The sequence below is a fragment of the Crocodylus porosus genome, unplaced genomic scaffold, assembly GCF_001723895.1.
Source record: "Crocodylus porosus isolate Cpor-Errol unplaced genomic scaffold, CroPor_comp1, whole genome shotgun sequence".
NCBI lineage: Eukaryota > Metazoa > Chordata > Crocodylia > Crocodylidae > Crocodylus > Crocodylus porosus.
Genome location: NW_017728931.1, coordinates 78051479 through 78078114, shown reverse-complemented (window position 1 = coordinate 78078114; position 26636 = coordinate 78051479). Strand labels below are relative to the sequence as shown.

The window sequence follows — 26636 nt, the reverse complement described above, 5'->3', positions numbered from 1 at the left end:
TTTTGGTGGTGGAAAAGGCAAGTGGCATTAACTTACTGGATTCTGGAGGAGTACTGAAACAGCAGCTCTTACAGCTGCAGGGATTAACACTCTTTCTGCGCAGGCTCTCCAGCAGCTGTGGTGATGAGGCTGGTGGGCTGAATCTGGTTGTCTGGTTTAGCTGGATCTGGATCTCCTTTGTATGTGTGACACCTCTGTGGTAGATTATTAAGGGAGGGACACCATCACCACCATGCACTCATCCAGTTGTCCTGTAGCAGAAAACAGTCTTTCTGCCGTTGCGTTTTGGGGGAGGAGGAATCCAATCCTGTAGATTTTCAACCTTTTGGGGTCATTGTACCCCAAGCGGCTGGCTGAGAAGGCAGGATTCCACTGGCAGCCAGGCAAGCGGGGGCATTCTCCAGCAGCTGATCGGTGAGCGTGCCAGTGGCACAGCGGCAGCACAAGTGCCGGTGGCGGCGCCCGCTGCCTAGTACCCCCTGAGGCCATCAGAAGTACCTCCAGGGGTATGCAGACCCCCAGTTGAAAACCCCTGCTGTAGAATATCTGTCACCTGTGCCCTGAGAACAAGTGCTGTCTCAACCCTTTCTGGGTGATAGGGGAAAGAATTCCTAGTTTTTGGATCACAGTTGAGCCTGAGCATGAGAAAGGTGCTGACTTGCTTGGCAGCGTCAGGATGGTCACTTCTGGGCAGCAAGTGATTTGTAACAAGGATTGTCATCCTTCAGACTTAAGAAATAAAGTGCCTGGGAAACTTGTAGGTTAAAAGCTGAGGCACCTTAGTGCCTTTAAGTTAAATGGCAGCTGAGCCTGGGCTTTTAAGATTGCAGTTTTTATATCTGGGTGTTTAAATTCCAATTAAATTGTTTGCATGAGGCCTAAATAAGTGTAACATCATGGCATACAGTTTGTGAAAACAATCAATTTCCAACTTTATTTTCACATAGAAAATAAAGTGTTATCTTAGAGACCGACTGGTTCAGGGAGGCATATATGTTGATAGGCTACAAACCACTTCATCAGAAGCTTATTTTCTGCCTTTGCCCTGCTAAATCATATTTTGTTTCATTTTATGACAGGTTACCTTAGTTAAAATGTCTTCTAGGGGGAGAAACTGGCTTTATTCTGTCTGAAGAATCATAGTTGTTAAATGTTAAATCGTACAGTCACTTTGCTTCATTGTTTTATATCTTGTATTATCAGGTCCTTGGTTCTCATTTAGGGTTGTTTAACTGTTTTCGAAATATTAGATGACTTGATATCAAAGTAGAGAAAAATCAGATCTAATAATATTTTTGCCTTCCATCTAACAATGTTCTTCTATCAAAATATCATGTCACTGCTAAGGTAGCACGGAGTAAATATTTAAGTGAGTTGTTCATGTGGAAGATACTGTTCTTCTTAGTTTGACTGGATCTCCAGTTTCATTGAGAGGAACTGTGGTGCTATGCTTTCAAAATTGGAATATTATGAATAGGTGCTCAGTAAGAATACTTAAGCCCACATACTGTTTTGAACATTACCCAGGTATCTGCCCATAGAGAGAGAGAGTTTAATTAAAATGGAAATTTCTTACACAGGTTCTCATTTTCATGTCTTGGCAAAGCATATAATACATGACTCAACCTTTGCCCTTTGTGCTGCTTTTAACAAAACCCAGTTGAGGTTTATTAACTGCCATTACTTCAGAACTATGACTGCAGTCTCTGGCTGCCTGAAAATGAGATCTCCTGTCGGATTTCATATCCTTTAGTATTAACACTGTATCCTGTCCTGTTGAAATTGAAAAGAGATAACGGTTATTAAAGTTCTTATCTTAGGCTTTAATAACAAGGTAGGTGATCTAGGTTATAGTAAAATAAAAACGTTGTTTTGCGTCAAAAATTAGAAATAGTGGATTTAACCAACTAGTATACTAGTGATTTATTAACTAGTATACTATGGGGAGGTACAGATGTACAGTGGTGTGACCAGTATTACCACCAAAATAAAAGCTTACTCAAATACACTGAATTCACTCAGCTGCTTTATCAGGGTTAGAGGTAGATTTAGCATTTTGGGTTTTGAACAGGAAAATAATTTTCATGGCTGTAATATGGTAGTTTCAGAATATGATGGCCACACTGTTTAGAAGTTACATTTATGTGAGTTTGAATGTATTTTGGCTGCAAGTAGGTGTTTATGTAATTGTAGTATTGCTATTTTGAGGGGAATTCATAAAAAACAAGATACTTGCATTCCTATAGGGGAACTCATAAAAATCAAGAAACTTGTATTTCTATAGTGAAGTGTTGTTTATTGTTACTGGTAACTTCTTATCATTGAAATATTGTTACTGGGTATCTGAGCATGAAATTCGTCTGTTATTGAAGACCATTCCAGTAATGTATATGAAAACATAAGGACCCTATTCAGTTCCTTTCTTACAACATATTGAGTGTGTGCAAGCATCAACTTGTAAAAGAAACACTAGCAGATGCAACCACCCACATCAGCTGATTTATACAGTGCATAATGAGTCAAGTTTTTAAAGCACTTCACACTTAAGAAGCTGAAACCATTGTCTTAATGATGGTGTGTAATTTTGAATGTTAAATCAGACTTGATGAGTAAATAATACAAGTGATTTAAAAATATTTTTAAAAATGCTTATATTAGTTGAGTAAGAGACTAAAAATAACTTTTTTTTCTTTTTTGCTGGTTCTGTTTCTGTCTCAAAGCAACAAACTACAATTTAAAAACTAGCATTTGAAAAACATTTGCAGAAAAACTGTCTGTATCACAGGGTACCAATGTATTGATTTTTATTACAGATCTCCACAGGATAAAAGAATACTCCTTGTGAATTGTCAGAACAAGAGTCTTTCACAATCTTTTGAAAATCTCCTTGATGAACCATCATATGGCTTACTACAAGTATGTTCTATGTATTAAATGTGCTTTTCCTTTGATTTTACAAAGAGATTTAAAAGCATGCGCAGCCCCTTAAATGAGCTCTTTAAACAGTTGCCATGTTCTCAAAGCCATTATTTTACTTTCTGTAAGGAAAGAACATTGCTTTTTATTTATTATGTATACGTTCATAAATTCCATTTATATTAATTACTTAAAGCGCCATGTTGTACAGGGTTTTCTTTCAGTAAGGAAACTATTCAACTCAGTTCTGCTTGGGACAGACATCCAGTTAGTTTAGGTTATTAATATATACTTTTTAAAATATGCTCTTCAGCTTTTGCATGGCAGTGGGGGGCAGAGAAAGAAAGAGCAGGTGTTACATATATGTTAACTAATCTTTCTTGAAATGTGTTTTGATTTATTGTTTATCCTAATTGTCATGGAGTGGGTGCAGGGGCGGCCGTTATCCCTCTAGCGCCCCCTCCCGTGTCCAGTTAGGTGATTCAGCATCCTCAACTCGCCCGCCATGTCCTTGATGTTCTAAGTTCAGTAAGGGAGGCTGCCTTGTCTTGCCTTGGACACTACTCCGCACTATGCCCCGTTCCGATTGGGGTGCCCTAGTGCACCCCTGCCTTATGGGCGATGCGTGCCTCCAACCTCCCCTTTAGCACGCCCCAAGCCTCGCAGTTCTTCGTGGACAATATCTGGTCCTTCTGTCTCCCTGCGCCCTGCCTGGCACTTCTGGATTAGCCTCACAACCAGCGCCCCTTATCTGGCGCCTCTGGGCTTGCCTCACCCAGGCTATGCCCCGCTGGAACTTGTCCTACTCTTTCTACGCCCCTCCTCGGGGTCCCCTGCCGCGCGTCTCGCTCACGCGTTTCCTGCGCTTGGGGCTCAGGTGGCCGCAGCCGTGTCTGGCCCCTCGACCCTTTCCTGGGTTGTTTGCCCCACTGGGCAAAATACCGCCCTCACGGGCTGGGGTCCAAAACCCCACACACCGCGCCTCTCCGGTGCAAACAGCTGTGCCCCACTGGCACTGCTCACTGTGCCACTACTGGGCACCCGGGACCCCCAGGTTATTGGGGAGCTCCTGTGAGGCCTCCTCACACCCCTACAGCCTCACCCGGTCCTCCGGTGTAACGATAACAAAACATGAGCCAAGCGGCTGCAACATAAGCAAAAAGCCCACCGGCTTATAACATAAACCACACACCACGCTGGCTCTCACCAATACCTTTCTCAGGGGTTCTCTCCCTCCCCTCGCATCATTGCAGTGGCCAAACTGCCACCGTAAGCTCTGCTGCTCAGCTCTCCGCCGCAGAGCTCCAGCTCCTGCAGTGGCCAGAGGGGAACTGCTAGCTAGGCTCCGGCCTGGGCTGTTTATAAAGGCCCGGCTCAGCCCACTTCTAGCCAGCTGACCAACATTAGTTGCCCTGGCAACCCTCACCTGTGCTGCCCTCTTAATTGGCAGCTGTCCTTATTACTGTTGCTAGTAGCGAGCACTCCAGTGCTCTGCTACACTAATGTTCTTTCAACTAAGAAGATGGTGTCGGAAATATAGTTTTTCAGAGCACAGTACTGTTAAAGGAAACTCTCGGTCTTTGTAACTGCCAAACTAGGTAACGTCTTGTCTTATGGAAGTTGTTGCCAAAATTCCTAGGGACTTGGGTAGGGCCAGAATTTCACCCTGTGCATTGATTTAAGGTAGAGTGATTTGAACTGTTTTTTCAGCTATAGTGATCAAAGATACTCTTTTGTGTAACAGCTCTTCCAGGGTGCTAAAAGATATATTTTTCTCTACAAAGGTAGGGAAACTACATGGAAGAAAAACATTTGGGGTCATTCATCACTGGAAAGTAAGCACTACTTGTGAAATGTTATTCAGATATTATTTGGTTAGATTTAGCCAGTGATGGGCTGACTAATCACTCAAATCAGTAGTAGCAATTTTTTCATCTGTCATGATTGCTCATTTTCCTTATCCTGTTAGAATGGTGCTGTACAAAATTACTGTTATATAAACCTCTGATAACTTAGAAAATTGCTGTTTTTGTTATGATTTCAAGTTCTGTTAGGGTTTTGCTCACATGAATTTTAGGCTTAGTGTTGACTTCTGTTTTCCCTTCCTGCTATTACACAGAAATTGAAGAGGGATCCTTATACAGCAACTATGGGAAGATTTTCCAAAGTGACCAACTATATTTTTGATAGTTTTCGATTAAGTGACCAGTCAACGCAACGGCGGCCACCATCAGAAATGGTAGACTTCCTTAGTGACGCTATTCCAGGACTAAAGATAAATCAGCAGGAAGAACCTGGATTTGAAGTCATTACACGAGTGAGTGTGTAGATAAAATTCCAAGCGTGATAGAGACATAACTCCTTTTTTTTTCTCTTGCTAACCCTTTGTCTTGAGAAGCATGTTTTCTGATTTTAAAATTGTTGAAGCATGCTGTATTCCTCCTTGGAGACTGTTGTGGTCTCTTTTTTTATAAACCATGTAGCAGTATAGTATCATCAGTTACTGCTTTAGAATATATATCATTTATCATTTCCAACAGATGGTCAGAAATTAAACTGTATTTGAATGTAGTGAAGGAGGAACTTCTAATTGTTAACATGGGATCCAAACATGGGATGCCAGTGGAATATTAAGATGCTCATTATCTTGCAGTGTCATCCTCATATAAACTAAACTAATTGAGTACATGCTTGGTTTCTTTCTCATGACTTGGCTAGAGATACAGTAGTCATTTTACAATCTCAGTTTTACATCTAAACCAGTCTATATGGATGCAAACAGATAGTTGGATGATTAGTTGTAGAAGTGTTATGTAATGAATTGGTGTTCTAGGGACAGCAAATAATTCTGTGTAATGTATTTGGATAATTAATCATTTACTGTGGGTGCTGTGGGTATCACAGTGAGTTTGACAGCACTGAGTCAAGGGGTTGACAATACTGAGGTTTTTTAAGTAGCCCAAGTGCTTTTGCAAAGTTCTGCACAACAACTTTTTAATATTCAAATTTTCCTTAATAGCCCCCCCCCCAAAAAAATTATCAGTAAATTTGGCTGAGATATCTATAACTACTTACCATGTTTACTCAGATGTAAGACAAGGGTTTTTTTTAATCCAGGCATCATGGGGTAAAAAGCCCTTCGTCTTCTATTTGCATACAGGAAAACCTCATTAAATACATATCATTAAACTGCTGCCAGAAGGAGTGTGTGCTCAGTTATGGAAACTATGAAGTTGACTGATGAGGTAGCTCTATGCCCCATCTGTATATAGATTTTTGGAGGATCCTAGGACTTGTGACAAGAACACCTGATTCCATTTGCAAGGGGGGAGCTGATTATCCCATGAATCCTTTTTGAGGGGGGTGGGGGTATCTGGAGTACACACACACAGGCTAGGGATAGACATTGAAAAAGCTTGAGCCTGAGTTGATTCAGTCTTTGCAGGTTAGTCTAACTTGGCTAGGCTGAACAAGTTTTTGTAACTGAACAGGCATCCCCTCTGGACTGAAGGCTAGAAGTCAGGTGGTGCTAGAGAAGCCCTCCCTACAGTGCTGAGCTGAGGTGGGGCATGACCACACCTTGGCAGGATGCTCTGATTAGGGAGGGGTCCCACCCCTCCACCCCTCCCGACCAGCAAGGGAGCTAGCAGGGAGTTGATAACAGCATTTAGTTTCACAGCAGGGAGTTGTTACCATTTATCAGTCCATCAAACAAAACAAAAGTCTCTCTCACTAGTCCAAGCTCTTAAACAACTTTTTCCCTTGAAGGAACACAGGGACATTATCAGCTACTTGTTGATTAGCACCAAACAGCCCTAAGCTGACACTGTTCTGTCTGCCTTTGTCCTGTGTCCCGCAGCGTGGACCATAGCCAGCATGTGGTATGCTAGCTAATGCTGAGAGGTGTCTGTGTAAGGCAAAGGGGAGGGAGGAAACCCCGTTTGAGCAGGGAATGGGTGCGGGAGGTAGGAAGCACAAGGAAGCTAGGCAGATGCTGCTGTACCTGCTGGAGCCATAGCCAGGGAGCAGAGGGGCGGGGCTAGCCCTGCTGGGCTGGAGCAGAGCCCTTGCTCAGGATTGCAAAGGATCTGGGATGCTGGGGGGGAATCTGGTGTAACTTAAACCAGGAAGGGGTCTGGGACAGACATTGCATAAACTGGTTTGACCCAAATCAGTTAAGTCTGATACTACATTCCACTAGGTTTATCTCAAACTAGTTTAAGCCATTTTCAAACTGGTTTAAACCAGTTTGTGATAACTTAAACTGGTTTATGCGTAATGTCTGTCCCTAGCCATACTGAGCCGTGCTGAGCTGTGGCGTCACCATGACTTGAAACACTGTTGATTTGTGGTGGGGCCCAGCCCAATGAACTGTATGGTGAATCATGAGACTTTTGCCTTTGGATTAATATCATTCATACTTACCTGGCTAGGGAAATACCGTGATCACCAGGCCTCTAGTGGGTTAAGAGGTGGTTTTTCAGGGCGAGGCCTGTCCCTTGCATCCTGGGCCTGTTGATCCTTATGAGTTTCCCCAAATGCAGGGTATTTGACTGCAGAATTTTATCGCAATGTAGGACTGCTTTCTTGCTTTCCCCCTGATCCCTGGTCTTTTAACTAAGAGCAAGTGAAACTAGGGGGCATCTGAACTTAAGGGTCCCTGGGCTCTGGGCTTGCATGTAGGATGTGTGCCACAGATTTGGGGAGTATCTGAAGCCCCAGACTGAGGCTGGGAAGGAGGAAACTTACCTGGTGGTAGAACCATGCAGACCTGAATGATTGAGCTCAGTCGAAACTCGGAACTTCAGAACTGATTTAGCCCTTCAAAGTGAAATTGTACTGTCTAAGTAGGTACAAAAGTACTGCTCAGAAGTGTGTTTGTGTATTCAAAAAAACCTGTTTTGAAACTTGCAGTAGTTGGCAAAAATGGTAAAATACATTGCTTCTGGAGGTACTTGTAACATGTATATATGAAAATTACCATGGGTATGTTAATTTCACAGTCAGTGTTTTTGGGTTTCTTGTGTTTCAGATTAATAAGTTTTTCCTGCACAGAGCAGAAGGAAGGTTTGGGGGGGGGGGGGTGCAGGTAGATGCTGCAGCTCTGACTGGCCCTGAGTATGTCCTTTGGCTCTGAGTCTCTGCTTGCCCATGCAGCATCTGCCCTGTTCCTGCCTGCCCCTTCCCCCACTTTTTATTTCCACGTACTGTATTCAGGCAGGGAACAGAACAAGCAGAGTCTGATAGTAAGCAGGGAAAGGGAGGGGGGAAGATACAGAGACCAAGGGGGGAAGGGACAGAAGTTGTGGGGCTTGAGGTGAAAAGATAGAGGCTGTGAGGAGCTGGGGCGGGGTTGGGGGGGGGGCAGAAAGGCTGCAGAGGAAAGAAGTGAGTGGTCAGAGGGCAAGAGGGCCACCTGGCCTCCCCACCCAGGCCACCTGACCTCCACAGGCACTATTTGCTCTGCTGTACAAATGGGAGAAAGATGAATTCAAGGAAAACCTCCTATTGATTATATTCTGTACTTAGTTACAACAGATTTATACATTTTCCATGTATAGATTCTAATTATTGGAGGGGGGGTTGTTTAAAATCTAAAGCCATCTTAGATTCGAGTAAATACAGTATATCCTAGAAATTGCTGCTTTGTGTTTGTTCAGTAACTGGACGTTAAGGAAAATCTATATATGATAAATCTTATTAATTTAGAAATAATGCTACTGATGTGTCTTGACATACTGAAGAATGTGGCTCCTAAACAGTTGAAAAGCAAACTGAAAGTTGACTTGGCTTCTCCTATGAATGAATCTTTATAGAAATTACAGCCCACAACTTGGATTCCTCTGGGTGCTCAAATATGTAGGTTGGGGACTGAGGAGTCTTTCAGCTATGGAGCTCTTGTGCTTTCAAAACTGTCTTGGCCTTAGTTTTTGTTAGCAGAAATTGCCATTGTATTTACAGGAACTGCTCTGTTAGTCTCAAATCCATACTGTGCTATTATGTGTAAAGAGCCCCCATGGAGTCCTGAAATCCTTCTCAACTCTGTCTTCTCCTCTGTTCCTTTGAACTCCCTATGCACAGTGGGACTGATATGTTCAGGGCCCAAGGGCTTATGGAGGAGGGAATAGGGTTTAATGTTGTTCATTATGTTGTATGTTAAAAACAATGGGTCCATCCAATCAGGTTTGTAACAACTTCTTAATATTTTTAGATTTATCTAGGAAAGCGACCTGAAGTTAGCAGAAGAGAGCCAGTGTCAGTTGAGGAATGGACAAAGAACATGGATTCAGAAGGAAGACTGATACATGTTGACTCCATAAAGCAAATGATATTCAAAGGGGTAACTTTAATGTTCGTCAATTAAACCACTGTTAGGTGTTAAGTCAACTAGTCTGATGTCTTGTCTCCTTTCAGTGGTCCCCAAAGTCTCATGTTGCACTAGCTGAATTACACTTGAAGTATCCCAAAGGCCCTATGGCTCTTCAGCAGTATTCAGGTTCATGTTAAACTACCAGTTGCATAGTTCTGAAATAACATAACAAAAGAAATGGTGTCACAAGAAATGGATAATTTAGACTGGTTAAAAGGATTTGGAAGTAAATGACAGACTGCATCTTGGGCAATTCAGCAGCAGCAACAGCAAAATTTCTTTTGAGAAAAGTAATGAAGAGAATGGCTTGGAGTGTGGTGCAAGATTGTGGTACCTCTTCCACCTGTACTGGTCATTTAAAGCCCCTGCCAGGTGGTTCAGGAGCCTGTTGCAGGCACTTGTGATATCCATTGAAAACTGCTTTCCTCATACTGCTGGCTTATTGCCAACTAGCATTTATATGGCATCCTAAATTGCATTTAATCTTGTTTTTATTCTGTAAACCTATGCTAAGAAGGCCAGTGTATTTTTAGTGCCCTGAGTACCCAAAATCCCAGTAAGTGAACACTTGAGGCCACTTCTGAATGCAAGTTGCAGCATGCTGTCTTTGTATGGGGTCAGGATTTTAAAAATATCAAAAGTATTTGGGGCAGTTAAGAGGCCAGAAGGAATCTCCTAACTAGAATTGGTGGTAAGGCCAAGTGATGCAGCAAATGGTACTTACTGGTGTATGATTTCCCCAACTTTAGTTCAGTAGATGAATGAGGAAATAATGGAATACACCTTTACTATAGTAAATCATAGTGGGCTATTAAATGGTGACAGTGACAATTAAGAAAGTATTATTGTCTTTTTCTTCTTCTGGTACAGTGTATATGCTTGCTCATAGCAAGTACATGGGCTGTTCTTGTGTGAAGCAGGGGTAATGGTAAGGTAGAAGTAATCATTTAATGAGAGAAATATGGTCGGATGGGCTACTTAGACTGTGAAACAGTTGCTGAGATGAGAGTTTCTTGACTGGTTGTGATTTATATGTAAGATCGTCTGTATGCTTTTGACATGCTGTAGTTTCTAGTTGTGACTTAGTTTTTTTGCTATTTGAAAAAAGAAAGGAAAAAAAAGAACATACCAGGCTACAAACTGAGATCTACAGCTACTGTAGAGTACAGCTACTTTATAAAATCTTGGAGGAGTCGCTGCACTGTCTCTTTCAGTTAAAATTGTTGCTTTAGAAAATGTTCAGTTACTGTGGAACTGTTTCATAGCTAGCGTATTCATTTATCTGTGTATTTTATATGCATTCTTTCCTTAGGGGCTCTGCCATGCTTTGAGAAAAGAAGTATGGAAATTCCTTTTGGGTTATTTTCCTTGGCACAGCACCAAGGAGGAAAGAACTAACCTGCAAAAAAGAAAGACGTGAGTAGAGATTAACTTTATATTGCCAATGGTATAAAGGGCTTCAGATTTTTTTTTCAAGCTTATGCTTAATTGTAGTGCTATGGAAGGCTTTCTGCAGACTTCAGAGACAAATATTTAGCATTACTGGGCAGTGTTTGACAAATTTTAAAAAGGCCACTGTATGTAATTGAAGAATGTACTGTAAAATGAGTTACTTGTTCCTGCTTCATACTCCTTCTGTTTGCTCCTGTTGTGTGTGTGTGTGTTCTGAGAGAGCTTGTGACAAATCATTTCACTTCTCATTATTTAACAGGTTTCATTTGCTTGCAAAATGTTTTTTGTTTCTTTTAGAGATGAATATTTCAGGATGAAACTTCAGTGGAAATCAGTCAGCGAGGAGCAAGAAAAACGCAATTCAAGATTAAGAGACTACCGGAGTCTTATAGGTAATTTTCTACTTAGAAATTTAGAGCACAGTGTATGCAGATGGATTAAGTTTTGGTCAAAGTAAAAAGAGGTGCTTTTGCATTAGGAAATAAAGTTCATTGCTTTTCATATTCTGTGGCCAGGAACTTGCTGCCAGAATAGAGTACAGGATCTCAACTTCATTGTTACTAATAATGTAAAAGTGCAGTGAGTATAAATCAGTGAAGTGTGGCTGTCCTGAGTTTGCAGAGAGATTAAAACAATAGTTTCAAACAGTTTCAATCATTTTGTTCCTCAGCATCAGATCTCTGTTTTCGCAGCTAGTTCTGTAGAATATGGCCCCTGTCTTCTGGAATGGATTTGTGGTTGCAGCAAAACAATCAATATTTTATTTTCTGTTTTTACAATTTGATATGAAGTAGAAGAACTTCAGTCTTGTCATTAAAAAAGCATTGAAAATAAACTTGCTATGTTGATATAGTAGAAGTGTCATTAAAACTTTTTTAAAAAGTCCAATATAATCAGAAAACAGAGAGAATTATTTTAAAACTCTGGAAATATGTTTTTGTCACCAATAGCAAAACCTTTTTACTTCATGTTGCTTCATTATGAGATACTTTTTCCTTGTATGTGTAACTGAGGCAGCAGATCAACAGTGAGAGAAACCACAAGTAATACATACTCTGTTTTGAAAATTCTTTTGCAAGGGACCATATTTTAAACAGAGATTTTGAAGTCTTCAGTAGTTGTGGGAACTAGCCGGTTTATGGAATTGGTTGCTAAACAGTTCTCTCTGAAGGTGAATTAAATTGGTTTGGACTTCCTCAGTTTGACTTCACTTTTTGCAAAAAGTGCATATTGTGGACAGAATGCCTGTGGTCTTGCTCATCAGGCAGATTGAAGCTGAGAGAGAATTGAATATAGTGCACCGTCTTTCTTAAAACAGATATGCATGCTTCCTGTTAATTCAAGAAACGGCTATATTAAAGGATTACATTAGCTTGTGTCCAAGGTGTGGATGTTAATGTTAGTAAAAAGTTGAGGATCCTGAGACTGTAGATCACATAGTCTCTAAAACTATAAAACATCCATTTAAAAATGAATAAAGTAAGCAATCCTTTATGAGTGTAACCTCAGTCTTGGCAGTATGAACTCCATATTGAATATTGAAGCAATGCACAAAATATATAGAAAAACTAGCCTGCAGTTTGAGTTCAGTGGTGAATACCGTAGCCTGGCAAAGTAAAGTCCATAATACTTGCTATAATGTACAAAGAATTACAAAAATAACAGTCCCGCTCTAGATTACCTTGATTGTAGAGTAACTTTTCCATTATTTTTCTGTTATGCTAAATATTACATGCATTCACAAGTGGTGTATTCTAGTTTACTCATTTGAAATAGTTCTCAGGGTTGCTGTGTATTCAGTGAAAATATTTGTATTTAATCATGAGGCTTCCATAAGAAGGGTGTAACATTTGAAGTTTAAGATCTGCTTATAAGTAAATCATTTTAGTCCAGACAGGAGGTTTTTTTTCTTAAATACTTTCTCTTAAAAACTTCTTTAATGTATTTTAAAATGACATTTAGTGGATATAGTTGTCTTAGTAAACGCATCAAAGCTCTGCCACAGTGTTTGGAGAAAAATCAGTAATTTAAAGAGCTTTTCTGCATTTGTTAGATACAGGCTTAGTAAAAAATGTTTTGAAAATGCTTAAAATCTGTGGATTTTTCCTTCAGAAAAAGATGTAAACAGAACAGATCGCACAAACAAGTTTTATGAAGGTCAAGATAATCCAGGATTGATTTTGCTTCATGATATTTTGATGACTTATTGTATGTATGACTTTGATTTAGGTAAGGACTTTTTTGAATTTGAAAAAAAAAATGTTATTTAAAAACTAACCTCTAATCTCTAGTTCTTATTTTTCTCAAAGTAAGCTTGAGCTTGGCTTATTACTGTCTCTGAATGGCAAGATTTGTATTTTAATGGTGTAGATAACTTTTTGTTCAGTGTTTTATCCTGTCTTCCTCCTTTCTTCTGTCTAGTGCTTATCATAGGCATACACACACAGCAGTTGAAAGAGGAATGTGAATTTAATGCTGACTTGCCTTTAGCTGTGTCCCTGCCCGTGCCTGCCTTGAGCTACTGTTGAAGTATTAAGCTAATATTGAGCTACTGTTTGAAGCAGCTGATGTATCATTTACTCAGTTTGACTGTTACATCCATTCTTAAAAGCCTGATGCTATTGCTGTAATTAAAAGTACAAAACCAGCTATCACAGCTGTAATTTAAATTTCATTTTAGGAGGTTGAATCAACTCTTGTCAAATATGCAAGTTTTTGTGAACATTTCTAAACTTGCATGTTAAGAGATGCATTAAACATAATGGTCTGCACCATCCAGGTTGCTGCTTTTAGTTTATGCATCTGTGGAGTGAGAACTTACTTGAATATGTCTGGGAAGACCCATTTAATCTTTTGAGTGCTTTAGTGATGTTCCTCATTAATGACATTCTGTATTTCTTAAGATATCTAAAATTGGGCTGTATGTACCAGAAAATTACAATTTTGTGTTGTTCCATGGTAGTTTACCACATTTGTCACATATGACCTTTTGCCTTTACATCTCAACAGAGGACAGAGTCATGATGTGTATTTTGACACCTTAGAACAGATAGGTAGGATCTGAACTGTGGTACTGGGAGTCTGCCAACAATAAAATCCTTCCCAGAAATAGGATGTATATGATGGACCTTTAAAGTTGTAGCATCTTTTGCAGTATTGGGGATGACTTATTTGCGTGCACATAATTTGAAAATATAAAAGAATATGTATAGCAAGTTGCCTAGTCTTATTTGCAGCTGCTGGAAGAGACTGTGACTCCTATGAACAGTAATTCTGTGAAACTAAAACTCTCTGCTAGCAAGGCTTATTTGCTAGTGCTCTATCCCTTTGCTGCCATTCGACGTGTCCTGTTCCTTTCCTGGAATGCATTTGTTGAGGGAAAGGAGTAGGTGAGGCTAAAGTGTTTATAGCAGCTACTGGGAGAACAAAGAAACCCCATCCACATAAATATTAGTAGTAGGCTAGTGAAAGATGCTATACTCTACTAGTGGCTTGGGATTCTGCATTGCCTCCGACCACTGCAGTAAGTGGTATTTGTTTGCCAGGACTTTCCTTTTCCTCTGGATGTTAGTTAATTGGCTGTTTCTACTTGTTGCCTTACATTTTTCCCCAGTCTTCTCATCAAAAAAAGGGTATTGGGACTTGAGAGGGATCTCTTCTATAAAACCTTGAGGGAAGGCAATGTCTGGAATCTCTAGCAAGGGTGCAGCATAGCAGCAGTACCTGATGGCATTTGTCTTTCTTCCTCAAATCCAAGCTGTTCTCATGCAGTACTTTCCTGTACATCTGGAGACAACAAATACTGATAGGGAGGAAAAACAAAAACTGACTGAGGACTGTTCAGGGACTATGATATGTTTTACTCACTATTAGTACGTAATGTCAGGTCTAATTGAAATAAAAAATGTTTTCCCTCGCTTTATGCGGGTTCTGTAGGCGTGAATTCGCTCTTATGAGATGGTCCTTTTTATACCAAAAACTAATTATATGTGAGGTAAATTCACTCTTATGCGATCAGTGTGTTGGAAGCCTGCAGTTAGCTGCTGTGTGTGGTGCATTGTGGGAGTGATGCACACCAAAATATAGTCCCCTGTGTGGATCTGTGTTCCTCGCTCGTTGTCTGAGACATGTTTCTGTAGTTGCCATCCCCATTATTGTAACATTCACCACCACCCTGTGCTTGTGTGTACTGTCTACTGTTGGTGAGTATCGAAATTATCTTGTAGAAGTGGTAGAAACAGGTCTGGGAATCAGTACAGTCAAGGTCTTGGAATGTATCCCTATTTGCTACATTGTAAAGCAGGTTTCCTTTATGCGAATTCAAGTTATGCGCTGTTTTCCAGGAACGCATGTACAGTATAAAGCAAGGGAAACATATACATCTTTTAAAATAATTTAAAGTAGATTTTTTTTAAAGTATTTGTTTTTATTGTAACATGTTATGACTACTTCTGTTTTACAGACAGGGGAAGAATCATAGAAAAATAGGGCTGGAAGGGACCTTGGGGGAGGTCATCTAGTCCAACCCCCTGCTTCAAGCAGGACCATTGAAGCAAAATGAAAGCAGTCTGTATCTTGCATAATTGTATCCTTCCAAGGATTCTTAATTTCTGTTTTAGACTGTTTGTTTCTCAGGCCACAGACATTGTTTCCTGCAGGAGACTTGCTTCTCTCTCAGGAGAAATCACAAGTGTTAGAGGTGTTCAGGTTTTTCTTCCGGAGCAAAAAAGGGTGCTTGAGAAGAAAAATAAGCGGGAATAACCTGAGTTGAACCCTGGGAGAGTTTGTCCTAGGTGAGCAAAAGTCTGCACATTCTTTTCTGAGAAGAGTCACAACGTAGTTCTCTATCATCCTAGGGTGCTTTGCAGAACTGGGAGCCACATACGTGCATTCTAGTCATCCAGGACGCTCTCCCAGGTTTGTTTTCTCGAGAGTTAGTTTCAAACAGAACAGCAAAGAGTCTGTAGTACAGATGCTGGGCAGGCAGGGGACCCTAGAACATTCAGCCCAGCAGTAAGCTTTGCAGGCTTTTTTTTCCAGTCAACGTAGGCAGGGAATGTTAGGGTCAGGGAAGGTGGGGACAGAGCCTGTGTCATGCACAGAAGAGTCCTCTAGCAATCTTTCTTTTCCCCTATGCTGTGTTTTAGCCCAGCTAAGACAGCTTGTATGCTTCCTTGCACCCAGGTGCTGCAGTGCGATTCAGGGGTATAGGACGTAGGTGTGTTGGTCTAAGGACATAAGCAGACAAGATTCTTTGGGTAAATCTGTTATCTTTTATTAGACCAATTCATATAGTTGGAAAAAATCTTCTTTGCACGTTTTTGGGTACAAATACCCTTTGTCAGGCTGAGGAAGCATCTGCAGTTGGTCTGTGCTCTTGCTGGATGGATTAGTAAAAAAAAGCCAGAAGTCAGTATGCATGTGGGAGAGCCAGTCAGTGAAAATGTAAATTGAGATGGTTAATAGGTAAGAGAGAGGTGGGATGGGGGGAGAAGGATGAATATAGCTGGTAAATGGTAGAGAGGTTACTTGGGGAGTCAGATGTTAGGTAGGTTATAATCTGTCATAAATCCAATCATTATTTTTTGTATCTAGTAGGTTGATGAAGTGAAGTTCGTAGGCTCGTCTGTGAAAGGTGTCTTGTAAATTCTCTTTGAGGATTAGAACTGAGAGATTGGAGAGAGAGTGGTTTTCTTCTGAGAAGTGTGCTCCCACAAGAAATTGTGTATTCTTGTCTTTGATAGATATCCATGTGTGTTCAGCCTGGTATGCAGTTGTTGTTGTTTGGTTATCCTGCATATTTTCTATTACAGCATTACAGCATTTGGTGGACTGGATGAGATACATAACACTTCTGGAGGTGCAGTGTAAGATCTAGGAATGGTGATGGTTCTGTTGTGGGGTGTAGTTATTGTGGGAGTGGTAGAGATAGGTTGGCAGGTTTTACATTTCTTGTAATGGCATGCTTTGGTTCCAGTTGGTGTGTTTTGGGCTGTAGGAAGTTTGCTTCTGGTGATGAAGTTGTTACGGTTCAGTGCTTCTTTAAAGGCTAGAACAGGTCGTTCTGGAAAGATGTGTTTAAGAATTGGGTCATGTTCTAATATGGCTTGCAGTTGTTTAAGATTTTCCATATAGGTTCCAGGGAGGGGTGACACGTCATAACCAGTGGTGTGTGATTCTTGGGGGTTTTCGTTCTGCAGCAGTTCTTCACGTGGTTTCCCAGTGGCTTTTTCAGAAGTGCGATCTGTCTCTCTGCAGCAGTGTCCTTGTTGAATGAAAGCCCTTTGAAATTTGTGAGGTGATGATCATGACGATGCGGATTTGGTGGTATCGGAGGGCTTGACTGTATATTACAGCTTTCTTTGCGTTTATTAAATGGCTTCAGAATTGTGTATACTTGAGGCTTTCTGTTTGGCCAGTAATGAAATAATATGCGTTTATAGCTATTTCCTGTTATAGTAGAATTCCTAAAGGCTACAGACGATACTAAAGTCACTAGTGATTAGGTTGGATTTTTTTTTTTTTTAACTTTTCCAGAAGATTTACATCTTCTGCTAGGTGACCTTGTCATTTAATGCTAAAAGTAATGTCTTAACTTGTTTATATAGATCAGGCTTGTGTTCAGAGTACAGATAATACTGAGGCAGAGTAACCTTGATTTAAAGCCTCTGTCCTAAATAATTCTTCCTGGCCACACTTTTAGGTATATATTTACACAATACAATGTGCATGCTTGAAGTGGAAATGTTAAGTTTTTTGCAAAAGAGAGATTAGTTTTTGTGCTTGAACTAGTGGTGCCCAACTCATCTGCTCATGCAGGCCAGATCCAGCATGCAGGATTGGCAGTGGAATGAACCATGGCAATTAACAGTGCTACTACTCCACAGCTGGAAAATTTCCAGACCTTTGGGAACACTGGTGACATGGGTCTGTGGGACTGTATCTTGATCACTTCTAGTTTAGATAGGTAACATTAATGAGAACCATTCAGGATTACAGTGCTGTATAGAACCAAGTTTTTAATAAGCAACAGATATTTATTACATGATTCCAAAATCATAAATTTTGTGTATGGTCTCGAATGTATTTCAATAAATTTCTGAAAAATATGGGTTATAAAGTTTGTTCTTTTGAGTGACAACTGTAGATTTTAAATAAAGTAGTTTTAAAGCATGTACAGTAGAAGCAAAAATAAGTTATATATTTTTTAATTTACTTAATTTCATATGGAGATATTTTTGCTTTTCTAGGTGTGGGTCCAAATTCTGTAATTTTTTTTTATAGAACTTCAGTTTTTAAATAAAATTGAGAAGCTATTTGTCTTTTAGTGCATAATGAAAACATCCAGTTGGATATTTTATTACTGTTATTAAAAGCATTAATTTTTGATGTTTTAACAGACTAAAAAAACAACTTTTCAGAAGGCTGTAAATATGGGGCTGCTCTGAAAAGTGATTGCAAAGGAGTCAACATTTTGTACAGACATCTGAGATCCATATGTGTCTAAATAAATGATTATAGAAAGTGGTCCTTCATAGGTCTGTTAAACCACTGTTGCTAATTTTTTCGTTCCTGCTCCTTGAGTATTATTGGTATATTTCCCTCAACTCTTAGTGGCTCCTCAGTTGAATTTAGATGGAAAGAAAATACAAGACTTCCTTAAAAATCACCAAACCAAGTGGAAAATAGAGTTCCACCAGTTTAATTTGGGGCATAATTTGGCTCTCAGAACTTTTACTAGGGATTATATTCAAGGGAAAAAATTAACATTTTTCAAATTTCAGGTTGAGCTTATAGGGTTGGTTAATTAGAGACATTAATACAGTATTACCTCAAAAATCTAAATATCCAAAATTTTTTAAAATTCACCTTTTAAACTTCCTCTTCTGTTCCCCTGGATGCAGAGAGGGAAGCTTGCATGCAGCGCCTGTTGCTGTCATTCACCACTCCATGTATATGCTCCGCATGCGGCTGCTACTCCAGGACCGGCTGCTGCTCCTTCCTGCCCCCCCTGGACGTGGAGGAGGAACCTTGCACATGGCGGCTGCCGCTGCCATCCACCACCCCACTCCACTACTTGTAATATGGTTGGAGTGTTGTTCTAGCTACAATAGTCAAAGAAATACATGAGAGGCAAGGTGGTTTTTGGGTTGGGGTAGGTAATATATATATTTGGATCAACTGTATAGTTGGGAGAGATTAGGGCTGTGCAAAGTTTCGGTCACTGCTTTGATTTGACGACCAAATCTCCAAATCCAGATTGAATCAGAAGACCCTTTAATCTCTCTGAATCAAATTGGAACCCTCTGAATCCATTTGGAGAGATTTGGAAAGGTTTGACGATTCAGACATAGACACAGCTTTAAATGTCTTTTCTACATACACCTTAAGGTACCAGGTGGCTCGTGAATGCTGAGATGCTGGGGTGGATGGCGTGTTCCATGGGAGCACAGGGAGGGTACCCCGCATGCTTAGCAGTGGACCTGGAAGTGCACCAGAAGCACTTCCAGTCCACTTCTGGGTCTGCCGAGAACAGCATGGGGACACCCCCCACCCCACCACTCCAGCTCAGCAACTGGTTCCTCCTGGGTCTGATTCTCCAACTCGGCATTGAATCTTCAGATTCGGCCGAATCGAATTGGAACAGTGATCTGAATCAACAAATCAAACCACTGTCCCAGATTCAGGCTGAATCTGAATTGAATACAGTCCATTTCACACCCCCAGGAGAGATGTTGGATGAGGTTTTGAGCACAGATGTCCTTCTTCAGCCTTCTTTCTTGCTAATAAATAATTGTAAAACAAAAAAAGATGGTATTCAGTCTAGCATCTTAGAAAACAAAGAAGAAGCATCAGTTATCACAAGAGCTTTTTCCTGCAGAAATTCACTATTGCCTATCTTGTAAGTTAACAAACCAGTTAAACTAAGTCAAATTCCTTTTTAGGTTATGTTCAGGGAATGAGTGACTTGCTTTCGCCTGTCTTGTATGTCATGGAAAATGAAGTGGATGCCTTTTGGTGCTTTGTATCATACATGGATCAAATGGTAAAAAGACCTAAACAAATGTTTTGTTTATTTGGAATTGTTGTCAGTTTTTGATATCTGCCTGTAGAACAGCTCAGGACCACACATCACATTTTGTACCCAGTATATATAGTATGCCCATCTAAGTAAGTGGCACTTGTTCTTTTCTGTTGTTCTTAACTATTAACTATTGCTAATAGCTGTACAATATATATGGCCTGCAAGAAGTGCATTAATCCTATAACTGTTCAACTTCCCAGTCCTTTTTTCACCAGAAGTGCTGCATATGTTAATTTACCTGTGCTCTGACAACAGACAAATCAGATTTTTGATTTTTTCTGTTTTCTCCTTTATTTTTCTGTCTGTTAATTTATCCTTCACACAGCCTCTGGTTACTTTGGGCTGTTTTCATGGCACAGAGCAACTAAAGAGTTTCTATAACAAGCTGCCTAGAGATTTTCGTACCCAAGAACAACTGTCAAATAATGCAGAGCCAGCACAGCTCCCCATCAGCTCCTCTGCCTGCCTAAATTGCAGTTATGCTTAGGTGATGCCCATCTATCAGAATAGCCTTTTGAGATGACTTGAAGCTTAAAGCAGCTCTGAAGCTGATCTAACTTGGGCCCATGGTCCAAACAGACCACCTGGCACTAGGATATAAACCAACTTTTTCTCAAATTTTTTTCCCCAGCTGGATTGAGCCCAGTGATACTGCTAAATGTTTGGTCTGTAAAGCACAACTAAATGCAAATATCCTAGAACTTTAGAAATTAAGTGGCCAGTTTTTACTTTAAGATTCTAATTGAAGGTGGAAAATTTACCAATATGTGCTTAGTCCTTTCACTGTTTAGCATGTGGAACAGTTAAATGATCAGGTCTCCTGTTATCAGGGCAATGATTTCAAGATTTAAGTTCATCATAGTCTTGCAATTTTTATAGCTGCCTCTGACCTAGTGAAATATTTACCATTATCAATATTTTTTTTCTGTTTAGCATCAGAATTTTGAGGAACAAATGCAGGGCATGAAGACACAGCTAATTCACCTGAGTACTTTGCTTCGCTTGCTAGACAGTGGGTTTTGCAATTACTTAGGTACGTGGATTATTCAGGCCATTTGTTAGTTTTTATAGATATATATGTTGATACCCCAAAGAGACCTAAAACACCATTCAAACATACTGTTGATTATGCAGAACAGTGTCAGTATATTCATTTGAAGTGAGTTAAGTCTTTTTGAAAGAAACAAAATAGAAGTTTCTTAAGTCCCAGGCTGAAGAGCCCTTAGTGAACTGTTTCGCATGCTGTTTTGCTGAACAGGCATTATTCATTCAAAACAAGCATAGTTGTTTTAAACACTGATGCTGTGATGATTTCCCTATGAGTTGTAAGTTTTTTCTGATACTCTACCCAAGTTTGATTTTTCATAGAAGTTATTTTCTTTTTCCCTTTTTAGAATCTCAAGACTCAGGATACCTTTATTTTTGTTTCCGATGGCTTCTGATCAGATTTAAAAGGGAATTTAGCTTTCAAGATATTCTTCGATTATGGGAGGTAAGAAACGTGGTACCGTCTTTCAGAAGAGAAGTTCTAGATCGAGGGAGTTGATTAAAAGTCTAATCAAGGGCAGAGTAATAAAACAATTGGACAAATCTATTTTGATAAGGAAAAACTAGCCCATTGTCTATAAATATATATTGTGCCTTTCTAACCTATTAGAAGACTGAAAGTTACAGTGTGTTCCTTGATAAAGGGGCTCTGATGGATATAATTTACTTGTTTTTTCAAAACTTTGGACAAGGTCCTTCAAAAAGACTCTTAAGAAACATAAATAACCAGAGATTAAGAGGTAGTATTCCTACAGGGATGAAAAACTGTAGCCAGAATAAATGGTTGTTTCTCAGAGTGGTGAGAAGTGAATAGATAGTAGGATGTTCTTGGGATTGGTATTGGGGTTAGGGTGTTTACTACTTTCATAAATGATATGTAGCTTAAGTGGGCAGTTAGACAAGGACATTTTCTTTCAGCAGAAAGCTCTCCAAATTTAGTAAAAACTTTCGAGAGGAGTATAGAATGATTTTGGAGTATCTTATCAGCTTAGGTTATTTGGCTGTACAATTCCAGAAGATCACAACTAATAAAATGTAATGCTTATTGAAAAGATGGAAATGCTTATGGAATCTGAATTAGTGGTATCTTGTTGGTTGAAGTGGCCTAGAAATTGGCCTGAAAAACAAGCACCAGTCTAAAAGCTTTAACACTGATCAAAGTAAATGAAAATCTTGGGTATGTTATTTAAAAAGTGATAATACAACAACATTAAATGACAGAATGGACTTCCTTGCAAGGCTTTGTTCAACTTATTTTAAAAACTAGTAGCATATCTCCAGGGAAAATAAATAAAATGGGTAGATGAAAGAAAGGAGACTGGCATATAGCAGAATACTGCCTATATTGTGGTTAATTGGCCTGGAAAGGAAGGAGAGGTAGCTAGAGGTGTATACAGCTGCTATTAGAATGAAAAATGGCCTGACAGTTGTACTTTGCCCTGTAAATGAAGAAAACCGTTACTCTCAAACTGCCAAAAAGAAATCATTTTTAGCTATTGTGTAGTCAGCCTCTGGAATTTAGTGCCATAGGAGGTTATTGAAACAAAGAGTTTAAGAGGATTAGATAAGTGTATGAACAACATATATTAAATGTCTGAACCAGAACTCTCAAATACAAAAGAATTTAGCCCCTGTTCCAAGGCATAAGCTGACTAGGAATTTTTCACTCCCTCTTCCTTTACAAGCAACTGCTTAGGCCAGGGTTCAGCAACCTACAGCCTATGGGTCAGATCTGGCTCTCAGAGCTATTGGATTCAGCCTGTGGACATGGGGCTTTGGTGACTTGCAGTGGTGGGGTGGGCTTTGGCTGCAGGCATTCTCTTTACATCACTGGGGGGAGAAACGCCAGCTGTGGACAGCTGCTTCTGACCTAAGGTGAGTCATTCCATCCTGTAGTCAGAAAAGATTGTTACCTGCTTACCTAAACTGTTTGGCAGATGGGGTCTACCAGCAACTGATTGTGAGGTAGTGGTGCCTATGTTTCTCTTGTATTTGCTTTCTCAGTAAGTTGTTCAGTGTTAGCACAATCCTTCAGCTGCTTGTTGTGTAGAACCCTCCACTTCCTTCAGTGTTAGCAGTCTGTACAAAGAGGCTGCAAAATCAGCCCCTCTCTTTAACAGGAGAAAAATTTGTTCTTGTATCATGCCATTTTTGCAATACTGTTGCAGTCAGAGTTCATTGCACAGTTAACATAAGCTCTCAAGTAATCTGAAATGTATAGAGTTCATATTAATGAGGTTTGAGATCTTATGTTAGAGATATTATAGCACTCCTACTGGAGTACCTTAAATGTAGAGCATCCGTTCATGCACATTTCCTGTCTCTGCATTCTACTTTTTAAAAACCCTTTAGGTATCTTTTATTCATTATTTAAACACAGTAATATGGAGTCCTACTAAAATAATACGATGGATCTGTTTGGATCCTCTAATTGCATCTTAATAAGTGAACACTCAAAGTACTCAGTTTCAGTCTCTTCGCTGTAAGGAGCAGAAAAACAAAACACTTCATTTTTAAAAACACTGTGGCAGTTCTTCTGTTTGACAGCGTGTTCTTTGTCAGGCTTGTGTTGCTCCAATTTTATACTTGTGCAACTTCATTGATGTTAATGGAATGCTGTCAAGGCCTGTGGTAAAGAACAAGCAAAACAGTCCCCCTCCTCATCCCCAAGAAATAGAGTGGGTCTGTCCCCCCCCCCTTTTTGATCTTCTTAATCTTCAATGATTATAGAGGTTACTTGTATCTTCCATGAAGTGTAACATTTTCAGTCAGAGGTATGCTACACTATAGGATATGGGTATTTGTAGAATCTTATAATACATAGTTACAGAACTGATTTACCACTTTGTTCTAGTCTTACAGGGTTACAACTTGGATACCATAACATTGGAAAGGCACAACTCCTTGCTTATGTATTAGAAGCTGTTGCAGACACTCACAGATGCAGGGGTGGGACACAATTAACCGTCTAAAGGTTAACTGGTATTTGAACAAAATCAGAAATGAAAGAAAATATGTCTGGTGTCTCTGTAGCATTTGTTCTAGTTGTTTAAAAGTATGATTCTAGACCTAATGAAATAATGTTGTTGGTCCCTTTTGATCATTCTTATGTAGAGCCTGGACATTTTTCACAAAGCTTACCGTTGCAGCCAAGTAAGACCTGTTCGGCTATAGGGTAGTCGGATTAAATGCAGTAGATCTTTGGAATAGAGGGGAATGGCATGCTTATAATTTCATATTGTCCAATTGAGTGTGGCTGCTTCTTGGGGAATGGGCAAATGTCCATTTAAAGGCGTTCAGAGTTGTGCAGGTTCCCCAGGACGGCAGAGCACAGAAGAGAATACTCATTACTCTTTCCCATTTGTTGTTTGGTGTGTTGGGAGGGAAGAAGTACAGTGTGGTATGCTGGGACCACTGGAGAGTTCAGATATTTCAGGATGAGCATCAAAAGTGGTTTTCTTTTTCCCAAATGATTTTTTTAAAGCATTTCTTTGGGTGTAACCATTTGTACCTTTGCTGTTTGGGTGCTTCAAATAGCATGTCTGTGCATGGCCTTACTTCGTATGTTACAATAATGACTTATGGCTAGGGAATGCACCAATAGGAGAAACTGTTGGTACTTGAATGAATGATACCATTTGTATCAAATTAGTCCTCATCATGGAATAGTACTGTGCAAAAAATGTTTTAACTTGTGGGAGGTATCTAATATTGGATCTGAAAGGCATTCAAAATAAGTTTTGCTGTGTAATTGTCATAAATAAGCATCTTCCTCAGATGAAGCTAGAAGTAAGTTCTCATATTTCATTAGAACATTTGGAGTTTGGATGGGCCTAATGTTACTTTCTCATGTTGACTCATGTATGTTGTATAGTAACATTGTTTGTATAATTGTCCATATATGAGGTTATCCCTTGAATATATAATCTCAATATTTGCCAATACAGTATGGGGATGTTCACTTTTCATAGCCACACAGTATAGAAATGTTCTAACAGGTTTTGGATACATTATATGCCTTAGCCTTTGCAAGTGGTGTTTGTTTGGTAAAAATGGTCAGTTTAGCTTTTTTTTTTTCAGTTTTGCATGCTATTTTCAGAATAAAGGTATATCATGTTATATAATGCTGGGTGTAGGGCTTGGGCTCAGAATAAAGAAGTTAGTAATTCAAACATTTTCAACCCCTGTGATTCTCCATTTCCCATTACTAGCTACTTTATTGGCATACTGCCACCTGCATTAATTTAAATGGTGACATGATGAGGTGTACATATTTTATGAAAATTAGTTTGGAACAACTTTGTTATCAGTTGGGATGCTCTGAGTCATTAAACAAGTCATTCTAGTGAGTGAAAGTCAAATCTTTTGTGTTAAACCACATAAGTGTGTAAACTGAACATTTTCCAGGAAAAACCTCAGAAATATTTGACAACTTGGCAAAAAATAGTGCCAAAATATGTGCTTTCCTTTACTTACAAAGCATAGTGTTTCGTGGTACTTTGTCCTATCAGTTCTGGTTTTGAAAGGTAAGGAAAATATAGTTAATATATTAATAGGGCTACTAATGATCAATGATTATTTAAAGAAAAACATTCGATATCTTTCGAGCAAGGGGTAAAAATAATTTAGAAAAAATTATAAAAATGAAGAGCTAGACTCTACCCCAAGAAATCATCTAGTCCAGTGGTTCTGTGTTTTTTAGACTCGAGCCACCTCTCTAACTTCTGTGAATTGAGTGGCACCCCATTTAAAAAAACTGGTTTAGTATAGTGCTTACCCTCTTGCAGTGGGGATGGTGGGGAGTGGCCAGGTAAGGACTAGTCTTGAGTCTGTGCTTACCTTCTCTCACCTTATGGCACTATCCAAAGGATGTTGCAGCACCCTTGGTGAGAATCAGCAATCTAGTCCACACCTGCACTAAGGCGTGGTCAACACCCTAAACCATTCCTAACAGATATTTGTCTAACATGTTTCTAAACCCTCCAATGTAGGATATTCCACAGGTCCTTGGATCCATTTGACTGTCTCGTTACTGTAACAGTTAGATTTGCATAATATCCAACTAAAATCTTCGTCACTGCATCCGATTTGTTTTCGTCCCTCTCCCGGTGTCCACATAGGCAATTGGTTACTGCCCCTTTTATAATAAAGAACATAGGACTGGAAGGGATCATATGGGTGAAAATCTAGTCCCCCACAATTGCAAGTAACCATGTAAGCACTAGGTCTGAAAAAGTTCACAAGACATCCACTCAACTTGCTTCTGTAAGTCACAAACCTCAAAGCACCCCCTAATATTCTATAACAAACTTAGAATTCTAGCAAGATCTTGTATTCTGTTGTAAACAAGAAATTCCCAGTGCTCCAATGCTATATGTAAATTATCCAGGAAAAAGTGAAACTGTGGTCTTAGCAGCCTTCTTTTTAAAGTCAGTTGTGTTAAGTTGCTTAGGAACTTGGAACCTAATGAGCTGTTTCAGCAAAGATGGATTATTGGACAGAAAATTGGTGGCATACTGAAATATTGCATGTTAAATTACATGGCTCTGATACTTATCACATGGCTTGTGATATTGTATAATTATTTTATGTAGTTTAAATAAGCATATTATTAATTAGTTTCATAGATTTCATAGACAACAGGGCTGGAAGGAACCTCGGGAGATCATCGAGTCCAGCCCCCTCCCCAAAGGGCAGGAAGTCAGCTGGGGTCATAGGATCCCAGCAAGATAAGCATCCAATTTACTCCTGAAGGTGTTCAATGTA

General features: G+C 39.6%; 1 protein-coding gene across 2 annotated transcripts in view; it reads left to right on the top strand.

Annotated features, from left to right (window-relative positions):
• The window catches only part of TBC1D15 (TBC1 domain family member 15), a 66485-nt gene that overhangs the window by 29447 nt on the left and 10402 nt on the right, over positions 1 to 26636 (top strand). Inside the window, exons 6-15 of one of the 2 annotated variants that reach the window (XM_019543203.1) lie at positions 2814 to 2916; positions 4701 to 4751; positions 5036 to 5233; positions 9128 to 9256; positions 10599 to 10702; positions 11036 to 11130; positions 12851 to 12967; positions 19684 to 19784; positions 20757 to 20856; positions 21218 to 21315. In XM_019543203.1, coding sequence (XP_019398748.1) covers positions 2814 to 2916; positions 4701 to 4751; positions 5036 to 5233; positions 9128 to 9256; positions 10599 to 10702; positions 11036 to 11130; positions 12851 to 12967; positions 19684 to 19784; positions 20757 to 20856; positions 21218 to 21315 — 1096 coding nt within the window. The remainder of the gene's footprint in view (positions 1 to 2813; positions 2917 to 4700; positions 4752 to 5035; positions 5234 to 9127; positions 9257 to 10598; positions 10703 to 11035; positions 11131 to 12850; positions 12968 to 19683; positions 19785 to 20756; positions 20857 to 21217; positions 21316 to 26636) is intronic. The other variant, XM_019543204.1, reaches the window with a different exon arrangement.